At 35.4% G+C, this 17,392-nt stretch overlaps 2 protein-coding genes and 1 non-coding gene across 3 annotated transcripts; 1 reads left to right on the forward strand and 2 right to left on the reverse strand.

The window, feature by feature from the left end:
- Nucleotides 1-526: 526 nt before the first annotated feature.
- On the reverse strand, nucleotides 527-2,095 carry LOC141720077 (CENP-B homolog protein 2-like). The gene has a single exon (XM_074522437.1). The coding sequence runs from the start codon at nucleotides 2,093-2,095 to the stop codon at nucleotides 527-529; it is 1,569 nt and encodes a 522-aa protein (XP_074378538.1).
- A 516-nt stretch (nucleotides 2,096-2,611) lies between these two features.
- Nucleotides 2,612-10,785, forward strand: LOC141664623 (dihydrolipoyl dehydrogenase 2, chloroplastic-like). The gene is made up of 15 exons (XM_074470577.1): nucleotides 2,612-3,110; nucleotides 4,205-4,351; nucleotides 5,226-5,360; nucleotides 5,515-5,632; nucleotides 6,335-6,459; nucleotides 6,786-6,911; nucleotides 6,994-7,074; nucleotides 8,039-8,101; nucleotides 8,190-8,264; nucleotides 8,367-8,445; nucleotides 8,538-8,638; nucleotides 9,215-9,328; nucleotides 9,400-9,513; nucleotides 9,851-9,922; nucleotides 10,403-10,785. Exons 1-15 carry the CDS (start codon nucleotides 2,805-2,807, stop codon nucleotides 10,448-10,450), a joined length of 1,704 nt encoding a protein of 567 aa, XP_074326678.1. The 5' UTR covers nucleotides 2,612-2,804; the 3' UTR covers nucleotides 10,451-10,785.
- Nucleotides 10,786-16,833: 6,048 nt separating this feature from the next.
- LOC141680520 (small nucleolar RNA R71) lies at nucleotides 16,834-16,940 on the reverse strand. Its single transcript, XR_012558352.1, has one exon. It is a non-coding gene; the product is annotated as a small nucleolar RNA R71 (small nucleolar RNA).
- Between the last annotated feature and the right edge of the window lie 452 nt (nucleotides 16,941-17,392).

The raw sequence follows: 17,392 nt of genomic DNA on the forward strand, positions 1-17,392 counted from the left end.
CTATTAGCTCCTCGAGGTGATTTCGTATTAAAATATTAACATATTATGCATATGTTACATAAAAAAGATACGAATAAAGTTAAATGAATGTGTGTATATTAGGGTAGAACGTGATGAACAGGCTGTGTTTAAAATAGTAGGATTAGAGCTTGAGTGTTTCCTGTTTTCTTATTAGATTGAAAATAATAAAAAACTGTTTTCTACAATTTTCTTCTTCTAATTATAAATCAATCGAGAAAACTTTTCTGAAAGATTGGTGAAGCAACTCTTGTGTAATTGTAACCATAGCGAGAGCGCCACATTACTACCAAAGCAAATACAGTAAAACCTCTGTAAATTAATACTCGATTAATTAATAATCTCTCTAAATTAATAATTTTGTCCGGTCCCGACTTGGGCCAGTTCAAAAAATGATCAATTTCGATAAGATAATAAGATAATAATTTTTTTGAAAACCCTGTATAAAAATATGGTCCCAATAAAACTATAAATTAATAATTCCCTTATATTCATAAAAATATAGCTATTACATCTTTGTAAAATATGATTCAATTGTAGTTTGCTTTTTCATATAATTTAAATCCACATGAAGCTCATCCCTAATCTTCCTTATTGCATCCAAAAGCTCGGGTGTGGTGCTTTCATGTTGCATCAAAAAGTTATTAAGCATTTTTGATGCCTTAAGTGCTTCTTTACGTGTAACCGGCTCCAACGGTGTTGTATCGTCTTCAAGATCATCTTCAACACTATTTTCAAGGATGATGTTTGCAATCTCTTCTATACTCTGGACCTCGGAACATGATTCATTTTCACCCGGATAATCTAAGAAGTTATTAACATCCATTTTATTACGATAACCTAGATCCTTAATCATCACCTCAAGTTCATGAATGTATTCTTCCGGAGTTGTATGTTCATTTAAATTGCTCGAAACTTCATCTATGGAACGAATTTTGCAATGTTGAAAGCACCTTGCTATTGACTCTTGTTTTACATTTGTCGTCCACGTCGCGACTGCATAATTGATAGCATCCAAAACATTAATCTTTCCTGGATCAGATTGTCCCAACTCATAACCTTCTAATAACCCACGATAAAATCTCCTGCGATAGTGCATCTTGAAAGCTCTTATAATTCCTGCATCACAAGGTTGGATTTTTGATGTCATGTTAGGTGGCAAGAAGTACAACTCAACATTTTGTAGTCCTTCAATATTTTTTGGATGTGCTGGACAGTTATCTACCACAAACAAAATTCTTCTGCCTTGCATTTGGCTATCAAACCAACGAATGTATTCATCAAAAAGTACACTAGTCATCCAAGCTCTTTTGTTTGCACGATAATGACAATTCAAGCTGCCCATGTTAACATTCTTGAAGCACCGTGACTTTGCATACTTTCCAATAATCCATAAAGGAATTTTTTCAGAGCCATCTTCATTGCAACATATAACAACCGTGAGCCTTTCTTTGTCTTGTTTTCTTCCTTCAAGTTGTTTCGTAGCAAGAGAGTGATCAGCTTGTAACCTGTAAAACAAACCAGTTTCGTCCATGTTAAAAACATCTTTCATAGGGAACTGATTTATTTTTTCCCTTATGGACTCCAGTTTCTTCTCCATGTCCTGTACATCAACAGAACCACTTTCTCCAAAGCGACGAAATGACTTAATACCATGTCTTAACTTGAATTTCTCAAGCCAACCTTGAGAAAAAGTGTGCTCCTGATCTTGTTGAGGGTATAAAATTTTCATGGTCTCTTTTGCCTTCTCTAAAATTAGCTCTCCTGTCATATTAACACGATCTTGGTACTGGAGAAACCATTCATAGAGAACCTTCTCCATATCTGGATATTTTGCTGGTTTATGTCGCTTAATATCTTTTCTTTTCTCCAAGTAATTAGCTGCAAGATAGTCTGCTGACCTTTTCATTGTATTTAATATTGTACCTTGACTAACTTTTAGATGAAACTTATTCTCGAGCCACAACTGGAGATCTTTTTGAGTGCATGATGAATTTTCTCTTTTATATTCACATAATGCTTTTCTTGCTTCATCCGTCATTGTTGATTTTGTGACACCTTTTAGATGAGAAGCCATTGTTTTGTTTGTATAATTTTTCCCCCAATCTAGTATATACAGTATATATAATATATTTTATGACTACACATACATTGAATACTTTCTATGTAAAATACAATGAATTAAATTAATTCATGTACTTTGAATTTTCCTAATATACATTGAATATTTTCTATCTAAAATACAATGAATTTAACTTATACACTACATGGACTTTGAATCTAATATATTGTACATTACATTGACTTTCTAAATTCATATACATTGAATTAATTGAATTAAGTATAAAATATAAATTGTACAATTCATTTTATTTAAATTTATGTGAATAAAAATTTAATCAAAAGTTAATTTTGTTTGCTACCGAAAATTCTCTATAAATTAATAATTATTAATTTATCGATTAATTAATACCTCTCTAAATTAATAGAATTCTCCGGTCCCAACTATATTAATTTATAGAGGTTTTAGTGTAGTAGTTGGCCAGTTCATCAACCTCATAAACCCCACAACATAAAAAGGAAAAAACACAAACATCAAACTAAAAAACATAAATCAAGCTGTAAAAACTGTGTTTCCTAACATTGTTATCTCCGCCCATTTCATTCACTCCGGCGGACTTCTCAAAGCCCCCCCATTACCACCACTCCCTCTCTCTCTTCTATATACTCCTATCCCTCTCTCTCTCTACACAAACCCTAACTCTCTCTCCATCTCTCTCGACAAAATGTCATCTCTCTCCATCTCTCTCTCCTCCAATCTCTCCACAACCAAATCCTCCAACTCAATCTCTGATCTCTTTCTCTCTCCCTCCATTTCTCCCCAATCTCTCCGCTTTTGCGGGCTGCGGAGAGAGGCGTTTACGCCTCTCAGGTGTTCCAGTTCCAGAGGCTTGGTTTCGAGGCAATGTAGGGGGAAGTTTAGTGTTTGTGCGTCTGCCAATGGGACGGTTTCGGGTGAATTTGATTATGATTTGGTTATTATTGGTGCTGGTGTTGGCGGTCACGGTGCTGCTCTTCACGCTGTCGAGAAGGTACAATTGTGTAATTGTGTGGTTTGCAATTTTTGTGGTGTAGTGTTGGTTGGTTTTATGATCTGCATTGGTTGTTACTGGTTAAAGTTGTTTTTCGGTCTAGACGTTTTTAAGTTATAACCTGTGATTGTTACATGTACGTGTTGTGAGATCAGGAGCTGAGATCAAGTAATTGGACTTAATTGAATGGTGTATGTTTATATTTTTACAGCTTATTTTGTGAATGCTGATTGTGTTATTTATATGTTAGTGTTGAAGGTGATTGGTGGTTGTTATATATGTAGTTTTGTGAGGTGATCACGAGCTGAGATGAAGAATTGTACTTAGCTGAATGGTGTATAGACAAATCAATTATTTATTCCTATCAGTTCAGTAGTAAGAGGTTATTTTGGTTGTGTTTTTTTAATACGAAACTAAGTGAAACATACATTATATTTTTATTGTTAATTTTAGCTGTTTTACTCACAAGTATTAGTGCTTTAGTACATATGTGGTTTAGATATCGATGGTTAGGTTTTTACATAATTTATTTTGTGTTTTCAAATATATACATTAAAGATTTATTAAATTTTATTTTAATAATTGTTTTTTTTATGATTCTAATTTGTGTTTAATTTATGATATTGGGTCATGCTATAATTATATTATATTAAGGGATTGTTTTTAGATATAAAGCAATTATCTTTTTGGAGCAGAGTCATACATATATTTTATAGAAGTTCAGTTTATTGTTTGATGAAAGGTGCTTCAGTGTTTGATTTAGATATTTATTATGGATTAGATTTCTTAAAAAGACTAAAGCGTTCTTTGCGGATAATGCAATTTGTGCAATATTATTCGTTCAGAATTTATTTTTATATATTTTATTTCATCCATGTACTCTGTAAGTATTTGTCACAATTTTGGATAATTATACTGTAGTGTGGTGGCACTCACGATTTAGCAAAGAATTGAGAAAATTGCAGTAGAGTCCTAGTTAGTGACAAGTGGAAGACATCTCGATGTACTGTGCCTGATCAATCAGATATCGATGATGACATTTTGTACTGTAATATTTGCATGGACAGTAATCAGCACCTGATCAATCTTTTCAGGGTTTGAAAACTGCCATTATCGAGGGTGATGTGGTGGGAGGAACATGTGTAAATCGGGGTTGTGTCCCCTCCAAAGCACTTCTTGCTGTCAGTGGTAGAATGCGAGAGCTTCAGAATGAACACCACATGAAAGCTTTTGGTTTACAGGTATGTCTTGCAGTCATGATGCAATGCAGCCTTAGATATCTAGTTTCTAATGCATCCTTTAATATTTAGTTGCGGTTGGCTGATCGATATACATTATTGAGCTTCAAAATGGGGTTGGTCAAGTGGTAAATACAAAACATTAATAGTTGCTAACAATTGAGTTTAACTACTGCATGGTTTACATACTTATAAACAAGCAATTGAAAAAGAAAGAACCATCACCTATGATCTAATTACATGACAGTCAGTTGACTGCACGTTTTGGACTTAACAAAATACACTGCAAAAATCAACTTGAAGATATTGTTAAGATATTATTTTTCCTTGCATCAATTAAACTGAATACCTGCAGGAAATAATTTTAATTTTCTATTACCAATTTTAAAAGGCTGTTATTATTTCAAAACATTGTATCAGTGACGATGCTCTTCACTACTGGTTGTACATCAGTATATACTTTCTCCCCTATCTTTTTATTATAGATTTTGTCCTTCATATGCATTTCTACTAGTTACTCTGGGAGGAATTTCTTACTATGTTTTAGGAAATACCATGGTATGGCAATGTATCCTGATCTTGTCTTTTTAACCAGAAGCTCATGGCTGTCTGAATTCTATTATTCTTATCAAATGATATAAGCATACAAGTTCAGATCATATTTACTTGCTAGAGGTGGAGAAGTTAATACTTACAGCGTGTTCTGGTGGAAATGTAGAAGATTCGAAGTACATAAGTTTTTGCCTCCTGTAGTGCATTATACAAAATATATTCTCCTTTTATATGTATCTAAACTTGTTGATTATTTATCTTATACATGGGAAGTGTTCAAAAGATATGCAACAATTGTTGGTTTAAGTTACATGCTTTATTGCAGGTTGCAGCTGCTGGATATGACAGACAGGCAGTAGCTGATCATGCCAATAATCTTGCTTCCAAAATTCGAAATAACTTGACCAATTCCATGAAAAATCTTGGCGTGGATATATTGACTGGTGTCGGTTCAGTTGTGGTAAGTTGTACATTCTGACAAGTTGGTTAGGTTAATTTAGAATGGAAATCTATAATACTGATTGATTCACTTTTGAGTATTTTGAACTGATTATAAATTACTGGATGTAAATTGTGAGGCCATTCCTTTTATCCATCTTCTCATTACTATTCAGGGTCCGCAAAAGGTAAAATATGGAAAAGCTGGACACCCCGACTCTACAATTACTGCAAAAAACATAATTATAGCGACAGGATCTGTACCTTTTGTTCCGAAAGGAGTTGAAGTTGATGGTAAGTGCCATTAATTTTGTCAAGTTATAATCATGCCATTACAGTGTTGTTTCCTAAGTCATTGTCCTTATAACTAGGAGCCATGCATTATACTTTCTGGTTTGAATAACCTTCGAATGAAAATTATTCTGATTATTTAGCTATTTGTCTCAATTTTTATCAGTATATCTGCCAAATTATCTAAATCCTCTGTAATGAGTGTCATTAGTGCTAAAGTACAATTGATTTATGATATATAAGTAGTAACTATATAGAAAAATAGATTATTAAAATGATGTTACGGGCTTATTTAGGACTTGCTAATGATAAGATCCAAAATTTGCTCAGCGAATTTTGCTTAGGAGTGATTAAAATTTACCAATGTTTCATTCAAAGTAACCGTCGAGATTGAAAGTACTAGACTACTTCAATTGTATTCAACTATTATGTGGATAGGAAAACTGAAAAAGAAAATGTAGGATTACAATGGAGGCACTTTACCTTCTTCAGTGGTGGCTTTGTAATCTATTAATTATATACATGACATTTCTACATTAATCATTAGTAATAAATCTAATACTCTGATTATTTAAAAGTGTGAACCTAAAAACATAAAGAAAAGGAAGTTTATCTGTTTAGACAAGAACGTGGGATCCCTATGATATTTATTAATTTATTAAAACTGATATTTATTGTTTTCACTTATGTAACTGAATACTGCAGGCAAGACTGTCATAACCAGTGATCATGCACTCAAACTGGAAACAGTCCCGGAATGGATAGTTATTGTAGGAAGTGGTTATATTGGTCTTGAATTTAGCGATGTGTATACAGCACTTGGCAGCGAGGTAGGTTACAAATGTCCTTTATACTGTGTAAAGTTATTTTTGTTGCTGCTGGTGCTGGTAGTAGTATGTGGGGGCTTTTAACATATTATGGTGGAGAAATATATGCATAACATATAATTAAGAGAAAAAATACGGTAATATATGCTTTATCTTTCACTGTCTAACACATCCCCGCACAACAGGCACCTTTTCTCATGACCATAATGCCCCCTTTGTTATATTTCCATTGCAACTTAGTTGAGAAAAAATGAAAGCCAATTGGGCTCGATGTCTAGACTATAATATATGTACATGTTACCAAGCTCACCAGAGGACAATTTTTACAGGTTACTTTCGTTGAAGCTCTTGACCAACTAATGCCCGGTTTTGATCCTGAGATTGGGAAATTGGCTCAGAGGGTTCTCATAAATCCTCGAAAAATTGATTACCACACAGGTGTATTTGCAAGCAAGGTAATTTGTTACTCATTTGTACGACTTTTAGATTGTATTTAACAAATTCATTCTCTTGATTGCTATCTACTTGTGTCAACAGATTACTCCAGCAAAGGATGGCAAACCTGTATTGATTGAGCTTATTGATGCAAAGACAAAGGAGCCAAAGGATACTTTGGAGGTAAGCTTGTGATGCTAATGTTGAAGGAAAATATTGTTGACCATGTGAATGCATGACTATTTCAATTTTTTGTCAATAAATATCTCCAGGCTACAAGAATGTGACTTCGGTTCTTACCGCACTTTTTCTTTCTATAATTTAATGTTTAATTACACAAAAGCTTGCACTTAAACACATACATGGGGAACACTCTCCACATTTTCTGTTTGAGTATTACCTTTGATGCTTCTGCCAAAAGCAGGTTGTTTAGTAATGTACCTGGACGGTAGACATTAGGCACATGCACTTATTCAATTAGTTGAATTTGTATGATGTGTGCTCAGTTCTTTTTATTCTATTGGAAATTTTCATAAACATTTAAATCAGTATTTTGGTTTTTAATTTGTCCATATCGGTCAACTATAGCCATGTTGCCAAGAGGTCTTTCTAGGTGCATCTCTTTTTACAAATTTGTTTGGTTTTATCAAATAATCGACTGCAAACTAAATGACTGGTTTACTGATATAGTTTTTCCCAACATGGCTTCCGTGGAGACTTTGGGATGTAGCGACATAGTGAACTGATGGGTAATTTTGGGGGTTGTTAGTTTACCATTTTTGAGGAAATTGATCACTAACCTATAATGGTACCTTTTTTCTGAAATGAGTACCTAATTTTCCAAAACACCAAACCGAAAACTCTCAGTTGTGTTGTATATGTGTTTGTGTGTTATGTCTGTGTGTATATATACAAATAGTGCTTTATGTTCATGAGATATTACAAGAATTTTGATCTTTAGGTAGTCAGGGGAATGCACAAGTATTCTTTCAATAACACAAGAAAGATTTTACCCTTTGTCTGCTATTGATCTATAGCGGAATCATCCTCTTTTTAAGATTCTTGACTTCTTCTATGAGCGTTTTGGAGGCATGCGCGCTAGTGTGCGTTGATGTCATTTAATTCCTGTGTATCCAACTGAATGTAGGTTGATGCTGCCCTCATTGCAACTGGAAGGGCTCCATTCACCAAGGGGCTTGGCTTGGAAAATGTAAGCTAACATCGACAGAGGTCTCCTATTTAAGATTTAGATTGGCTAATTCTAACCTGCACTTCTACTTTGCTTGGTCAACTTTCAGATTAATGTAGAGACTCAACGTGGATTCATTCCTGTTGATGAACGTATGCAAGTGATTGATGCAAATGGGACACTGGTAATATATAACTCTTACATCTTCTACTTACTCACTTTCACTTGCATATCTAGTAAATGTTTTTTGTTGCATTGTTCTCTAACAGAGATCTCAATTTTGTAGGTCCCTCATTTGTATTGCATTGGTGATGCAAATGGGAAGTTAATGCTTGCGCATGCAGCAAGTGCTCAAGGGATCTCTGGTAGGCTCATTACCCATTAAGCATACTGTTACTGCTTATTCACCCTTATTTTGTGCTAGTCTATGACACCTGCAGTCGTCTTTTTGATATAGTTGTTGAGCAAGTTACTGGAAATGACCATGTGCTGAATCATCTGAGCATCCCAGCAGCGTGTTTCACTCATCCTGAAATCAGCATGGTTGGATTAACAGAAGTATGTACTTTTTTTATATCTTTTTATTGTTTCATCCTTCTACTTAATTCATTGGATGCTCCTCATAATCATGTTGCTTCCATTTATTGGTTCGGAATTCTTTTAAAAAAAAAGGATTTTTGACCATACCCATATGTAATATATAAAATTGTCCATACCCCTGTGTAATATATAAATATATAGAGATTGTAAACAATTATTTACTCTGTAAATATTCTAATAATTCAGTGGAGATGATGTTTATTTTAAAACACTGATTAGATGAACTTTGAATCTCTCTTAGCAAATGGGTGAGACTAGGTTTTAAACTTCATCTCTGTGCCTAAAACCAACAACATTAAACAATCTATAACTTTTGGAAATTAAAGAAAAAAAAATCCCTCACATCCATGAACATGCCTGTTATTGAGTACAGTTTCTTTTTGGTGGAAGAAAGACGCTAAATCAGTTTTTAAAAAATTTTACTGTATTTTTTGGCCAACAAATAACTTAGTTCCTAATTTATACTGAAACAGTTTCTGAACATGAGCCTTTTTCTTATATATTTAGTGTATTACTCATTATCGTCTTTTTCAGCCTCAAGCAAGAGAAAAAGCTGAAAAGGAGGGATTTGAAGTTAGTATTGCAAAGACTAGCTTCAAGGCTAACACTAAAGCTCTTGCTGAAAATGAAGGGGAAGGAATTGCTAAGGTTTGCTATACTTTGACTGGTGAAGTTTGGCTTAAATACAATTAGCATTCTTAAGCATGTCTTTCTTGCAGTTAATATACAGACCAGATAATGGTGAGATCCTTGGTGTCCATATATTTGGTTTACATGCTGCTGACCTCATACATGAAGCATCTAATGCAATGGCTTTGGGAACACGCATACAGGTAAAGTTCCATCTTTACAAGTTACAACAGCAAAATTTGTACTTCAGTTTGTATCACTTGTAATTAGCATCCACAAGACCAAAAACAGAAATTGCCAGTAAAGAAAAGAATTTTTATTTATACAAGAAGGTATAGCAAAAAAAATTTTTGTCTTACATGTTCATTAATAAATTAATTTAAATACTATGCTATACGTATACAGCATATCTCATGAAGGGGTAGAAGTTCGACATATCATTAGTTGTTACTTCATCGTGTTCTCTTCAGTCTGCAGTTAGAGATTCATGTCTGGTCTGATAATTGTTTCTAATTACCAGTATAAACTTTCCTTCTGCAGGACATTAAATTTGCTGTCCATGCACATCCTACCTTATCTGAAGTGCTTGACGAACTTTTTAAATCCGCAAAGGTAATTGCTCCTATCCTGCCATGAGCACTTAGTTTAGCGGAAATTGTGCAAATGATAGCATGAATCTAGTTCCTTAATTATCCCAACGGTGTCCGTTTAGGGTTTCTAGTTGAACCTATCAAGACTATTTAATCATGGGGTATTCTATTACTGAACTTTCTAGTAAAGCAAAACATCAGAGGTTATAGTTAGCATATTATCATATTTGGACACTTGGACCATGTGAAACCACCAATGTATAAAAGAACCCCTCATATGTTTTGTGCCTGTACGAATTGCAGGTAAGGGGGACAGCCTCCTTAGCTACTGAACTGAAATTCTCTCACATTTTGAACTGGTACAATAGATCACCTATTTAAACACATTAGTATTTCCCAGATAGTATCACATCGCCTCATTGTTTGCGTCTGAAATAGTGAATAACATCATCAAGTGTGTATGTGACTTTACTTTATCGTGGGGGCTTCTTCGATTGTGCAGGTTAAAACTGGAGTTGCTAGTCCAGTTGGTGAGCCGGTGGCTGTGTAAGGTTCCCAGATTAGTACAGAAAAATACATGAACGGGACGTAAAGATTCTCAAGAGCTACCCATATTCGTAGAGAACCAAAGCAGCACCGAGTACATTAGGAGCAGCACCTGCAATTCTTAGTTGTGTGTTGGTAGTTGTGTTGTACACCTAAAAGAGGATTTGAGTAGGTCTGGCGTATTGAGTATTTGGCCTTTAAAGGATGATATGTAAAAGCGTCTATTTGGAAATTTTATTACTTTTGATAAAGATATAGAAATGAGGGTAGAATTGTGCTACTTGATAAATATTTAAGCTTCTAAGCAGATAAGGTTCATCATTATTGACAACAGGTTAAGCTCGAAATCCCAACTGAGAAACTACTAAACTATTAAAGGTTTATACTAAATTTGCTTATAGGGTTAGCAAAAATGGAAGATTCCCGGAGTTGAACTTGAATCAGACCATTGAATTCTCGAATTATAAAATCAAAATATGATTCTGTAATGAAAATTTGAATATTGAAAATCATAATAAAATGAATTCATCAAGTAAATTCAGATATGGTTCATTCTGATCAAAACTTCGAAAGTGCAAAATTTCAGATATCATGGGTTGTCGGTATTGTATAAGCTCTTATACGTCCAGAGTTGGCACACGAGAAAAATGAACATTCGACAAAAACAAAGCTAACAATACTCCTGTACAGTATTATGATTTTTGCCCGTTTCGATGATTGTTGCCTAGTAAAGATAAAATTGTTTAAGAGGGGTTGAATACAATTATATAAATGTTTTGAACAAATATAAAAATATAACTGTTCTTTATATTTCTGATAAAAACTGTTACAAACTATATCAAGAAATATTGATGTTCTTGAGAGCTGCTAAGTCGTACAATACTCGAGATACATCATATGTGATGACCTAAACTGTGTTTATATAATACTAATAGAAAATGATACATATCTCTAACTGAATATACAAAATCCTATCACTCAGAACGAACATATATCCATCCCTCAAAATAAGGAACATACTCAATCTTCACAACATACTACTCTTCAAATACTGATGCTTCTACAGATACTGATGGACATCAAATCCTGATGGCATATCAAATCCTGATGACATCCAGAACAGTCAGATCCTAAGCTTCTCTAGATTATTGAGAATCAGCACGTAACAATCTCCCCAATTTATACTTAATGTAATGAAGCATAAATTCCATTCTCAATGATGCCAAAACCAAGTACAAAATGTAGAAGGAATAAGGTTTACTTCAGTATCCTAAGATAACTGACAATTATTTCCAGAAATTTGTTTAACCTTTCTTCCACCTTGTCTTGAAGGACTTTGACAAGTTTTTTCTTCAACTATTTCTTCTCTTTCTGCCATAGCTCTCTCTTTGAGTTTAGAATTCTTTGCACATAGTCATTACAAGCTTGATCAGCTTTCCTTCTGTCAATTCTTTCCTGTGCATCAAGAATTGATTCATCCAATACTTTGATCACCTTTTCATCAGTATCAAAGTCAGTTTTCAGATTCACAACATCAGGATTTGCCTTTTCCTCAGATTTATATCTGCTTCAAAAGACACATTTGCATTAGTTACATCAACTTGAGCAAAGTCAGCGTTGACTTCTTTTTTCCGGGGACAATCTATTCTTCAGTATCCTCAACTTCTTTTACATCATTTCCTTGTACAGGAACAAAACCTTCTCTGAATAGAAAATTCAGAAATGCAGAATCAATTGCAGAATCTCTACTTGAATTGGAAATTCTTCCTCTTCCTCTTCTTCCTCTAGCTCTTGTAGTTCTTCCACCTCTTTTTCCTCTTCCTTTGGAGGTGTTTGCTTCAGCTTCAATTTGAGCCATTAACTCCTTCTGCTGTATAACTGTTTCTTCAGTTGTTAGATCAGGGAATTCTTCAGTTATCAACCCCAGAGCACTTCTGGCATTCTTTTTCTCAAACCTCTTATCTTTGTAATATAAAACAATCTCTTCACCTGTTTCTTTCTGTCTGTAAGGAAAGAATAATCCTTTAGCATCTACTAAGTTAGAGATTGTAACATCACCAGTTTCAGGAGCATCAACATTAGTCTTGTGCTTAACTTCATGTGCACCGGTAGTCTTTCCTTGTCCTGAACCAGATCTTTTAGAATGTTGAGGTTGTTGAGCAACATAAGCAATTAGAATATTAGCAACTGAATACTTATCACCATCATCATCAATATCTTTATCTTTCAATTGAATAGAGTCAAGTATACATTTTGTGACAACTATCTTCTCCCCCTTTTTGGCATCAGAATTTGAAAGAAGAGAAAATATAGCATCCAGTTTATCAGCCATTGAAGACACTTTATCTTCCAAGGAAGAAAATCGAGTATCCATGCTTTGTTGAGATTGAACCACAGCTCTAACAGCTTTCTTCACACTTATGAGTTCAGCTGAAGTAAGTGGATTAACCATAAAAGCATCAATCTTAAAATGTAAAGTGGTATGAGATGTCTTCATAGCAGCAAGTTCAGAGAGAATTCCTTTCACAGAAATGGTAGAAGCCTTGAGATGCAATTTGAGATCAGGGTTTTGAAGTCCATCATATGCCCTGTGAACATGTTGCATACCAACAACTGAGGAGATAGAAGTATGTGCATCTCTCCGTGCAAAATCCCATTCAGCCTTTCGGAAATGCTCAGCATCAGCATTGTAATGAGAGGGATCAACATTGAAATGTTAAGAAGAACCAATATTGGACTTCTTAGATGCATCAATAACAGTCTTCAGCTGAGCTGTGTCAGGATCATCAGAATCACTGTCTTCATCATAATCAGAGCAAGACAGACTCTCAGAAGAATTTGCAGAGCTTGGTAAAATTGCTTTGCCTTTGAGAGGATCCTTAGCAATAATTATCTATTTCTGATGAGATCCTGAAATAGAAAACATTGTAACACCTAAATCTCCCTTTTCTTTTCAAGTGATCTCATCACTTCTCACACAATATATTACTTTTAATAGTAATATGATTCTCACATAAGAAAGTTTATAAGCAAGAAAAAGACTTATAAACCTCTCCTTTTGCCAGTACAGGAGACTGCCACTCAAAATTAAATTTGCTCACAAAATCTTTTCATACAATCTCACAAAAAGGCACAATCACACATTTTGCAAAGAAATAAGAGGTGGATGAGAAGAGTAGTATGCTTGTCATATAAATAGAGGTAACGTCAAATAAGAGATTATTTATAATCATACAAACATTGGGAACAATAGAGAAAAATAAGAAATACCTGAAGATGAATTCTCAAGTGGAAGTATGTCAGTGGAGGGACAAACACAGCATCAGGATGCTTTAACAAACTAGCTCGCAACAATGAGTCATTAGTAGAAACTGCTCGAATTGTCAATTGGTCAGCATCAGGAGTTGTTGTAGTGTCATGATTTGATTTGTCATAAGGATGCACTAGACCATCATCAGTACTTTGAACTGATGGTTCTTGTGGGGCCAGAGGACTATGAGCGGCTTCAGCAATGATTGGTGAAGGTTCTTGTGTACTCTCCTCGAACATAAGATCATTAATAACTGCATCCACCTTTGACAAGACATTCTGATGAGCCTTCTTTTCTTGCAGCAGTTTTTCAGAATCAACAAAGATATTACCTTGAGCAAAATCAACAATTATTTGTGCAACCTCTTTGTCTGCATCTTTCCTTTGAGAAGATGGTTCTAGTGTGACTGGATGTTTCTCAGTGTCTAAATCCCTTTGAGACTTAGGTTCTTGTGGACTAACATCCATATCAAAGGACTGAGTCTTTTTCTTCTTTCTGATGTACCTAATAACATCTTCAACTTTTCTTTTCTGCATACTCTTGGCAGTGTACTTGGGTTCATCAGTTTCTTTTTTTACCGGAACCTTTTTGATTAGAGCACTAGCATCAGTAGTTGGCTCTTTAGTTCCAGTTATGTCAACAGAGTCATCAGGAGTTGCTACTGTTGATCTCGTTGTCTTCATTCTTGGTCCAATAGGCATCTGATCATCAGAGTTAGAATCATCTTGCATGATCAGCCTTCGTTTCCGTACTAGAAAGCATTCTTCTTTCTTCTCACTCTCACTCAATGAGGCCTGTTGAGCTCTCTGTTTAGATTGAACAGATTTCTTAACCAGTCTTTTCTTTATTACAACTGATGCCTTTTGGGAGATATCAGAGGAGGTTAATTTAGGAGCTGGATTAGAGTTCTGTTTGGTAAAAGAAATGCTTGGGTTAGAAACAAGATGAGTACACTACTGATAAGTGGCATTTTATACCACTTAGAACGTCTTAAAATGGCTTAAATTGGTGTCTTGAAATCAAGTATTTTATGTATTTGATGCGTTTTTCTAGTGTTTATGCATTTCAGGGTTTAGTTGCATTTCGGGGGAGGAATCATCAAGAATAAGCCTTGGCATGTGTTCACCATTGCGAGAGGAAAGAAACGGGCAGATTACGGCGAAGAAACGGAGAAAAATCAGATTTTTTCCAGTAGAGGTCTGAGCGCCCGCTCAGCATTGCTGAGCGGCCGCGCAGCAAGCTGAGCGCCCGCTCAGCTATGCTGAGCGGCCGCGCAGGGTCGGGAAAAAAGACAAATTATTTTAGAACTTCTACTTCTGTTTGGTTTCCACTTCTATGAAATCTGAGTTTTATGGGACTATTATATAAGTAGATTTGAGACGTTTTCACAAGTGTGGATTAAAGAATATTGTATTTTTACGCAAGAAGCGAAGGAGATAAGGAAGAAGACCGATTTAGCACACCGCAACGAAGAGGAAGCATATCTTCTTGTGATTCTTGTTTCGTTGTAACGATGGATGCTAGTTTTCTTGCTTTGAACTTATTTACTCTTGTGACGTACTCTGTTTTAATATAATTAGTTTAGTTATTATTTTCTTGTGTTTGTTTATCATGATTTCATATGAACCCATGATGACGATAAGTACTATTATGGGCTAATCGTGATCATGGGGTTGCAACGGATTTATTATGGAATTCTTTAGTTAATTGTTTAATACTTTAGTGTGTGATGATTGCATGATATCTAGTATTGGTTATGGGTATTCGTCTTATGTGCGTCGCGAACATATAAGATAGGGTGTTAATCTCTTGTGAAGCGACGGTGGATCTTGAGATTTAGAACTTGCCATGCTAGCATAGGTTCATGTACGTTGTGCATGATTAGTGGGTAACTCTAACAGTTTTATTTGCCCTATGTAATCAAAAGGAATAACTTGTGCTTAAATCGTTGTGTTGTCAATTTCTGTAGACATATGGGAACTCAACATAATTGATGACTATTCAACTTCTATCTTAATTGTGGATGCTTGGTAGAATGGTATTAGTACAATGAAAGTTGGCTTTTATCAGTTTCGTGTTATTCGATTAATATCATCAATGTCACATGCTAAAGGTAATAACAATGGCTATAGAAGGAAGTAATAATGAAGTTGTGATCTCATGAGTGTTTTATTATTGATAAATTGAAGTGTTAGTTAAGTGATTAATTAAGTAGTTAATTATAGTTAATATTTAATCAACAATTTTAAGTGTTAGTGTCCTAACATTGAGAAGTAATCATACATTGGTGAGTGAGTTTAATTAGACAATAATTTAGTCTGAGTCTCTGAGGGAACGAACTAGAAAATATTCTATATTACTTGCGAACGCGTATACTTGCGTGAATATTAGCGCGTGTTTTCACCCTAACAAGTTTTTGGCGCCGCTGCCGGGGACTCGACGTATTTGTTTAGTTTATGTACTTACCATCATTGGTCATTAGGACTCAGTGATTAGGACGTAGTAGTTACTTATTTTTTCCGGTTGTGTTTCAGGTACTTTAGCAAGCGTTTATGCAAACTCGTTCTCGTGCTCGCAAGAGGACTTTAGATACAGCTGAGGAGACAGACGAAGTTCTTGATATTCCGGAGAAGTTAGATTTTGAGGATTCGGATTCAGGAACTGAGCAGAAAGAACCAGTAAACATGGGAGATCGTATTGTTCAAGCTGATCCAGCTCTTATGGATTTTTCTCGGCCTAAAATTGATGACATTCAGTCAAGCATCCTTCATCCGGCTATTCAAGCTAACACCTTTGAAATCAAGCCGGGCACTATTCAGATGGTGCAGAATTCTGTTTCTTTTGGAGGAGCGGCAACTGAAGACCCCAACATGCACAGAAGGAATTTTGTCGAGATCTGCAACACTTTTAAGTATAATGGCGTGACTGATGAGGCTATCAAGTTGAGGCTTTTCCCATTCTCACTGAGGGACAAGGCTAAAGACTGGTTACATTCTGAACCAGCTGGGTCCATCACTACGTGGCAAGATCTTGCGCAAAAGTTTCTGGTGAAGTTTTATCCGATGGCAAAGACTGCTGCTATGAGGAGTGCTCTTACTCAGTTTGCGCAGCAACCTACAGAATCTATGTGCGAGGCTTGGGAACGCTACAAGGAAATGTTGAGAAAATGTCCACATTATGGAATGCCGGATTGGATGGTGATCACTGGTTTCTATAATGGTTTGGGGGCCCAATCTCGGCCCATGCTTGATGCAGCAGCTGGAGGCGCCTTATGGGCTAAAAGCTATACTGAGGCGTATAATCTTATAGAGACGATGGCTGCAAATGAGCATCAAAACCCAACTCAGAGGATGACGTCAGGCAAGGTAGCAGGTATTCTGGAAGTTGATGCAGCCACCGCTATTGCAGCCCAGCTCCAAGCGCTATCAATGAAGGTTGATTCTCTGGCTACATATGGAGTTAATCAAATAGCTATGGTTTGTGAGCTTTGTGCAGGTTCTCATGCTACGGATCAGTGTTCTCTTGTCAATGAATCTGTTCAGTATGTGAATAATTATCAGCGACAACAACAGCCTGTGCCAGCGACCTATCATCCTAACAACAGAAATCATCCAAATTTCAGCTGGGGGAATAATC

This window comes from Apium graveolens, chromosome 1 (assembly GCF_009905375.1).
Source record: "Apium graveolens cultivar Ventura chromosome 1, ASM990537v1, whole genome shotgun sequence".
Classification (NCBI taxonomy): Eukaryota; Viridiplantae; Streptophyta; class Magnoliopsida; order Apiales; family Apiaceae; genus Apium; species Apium graveolens.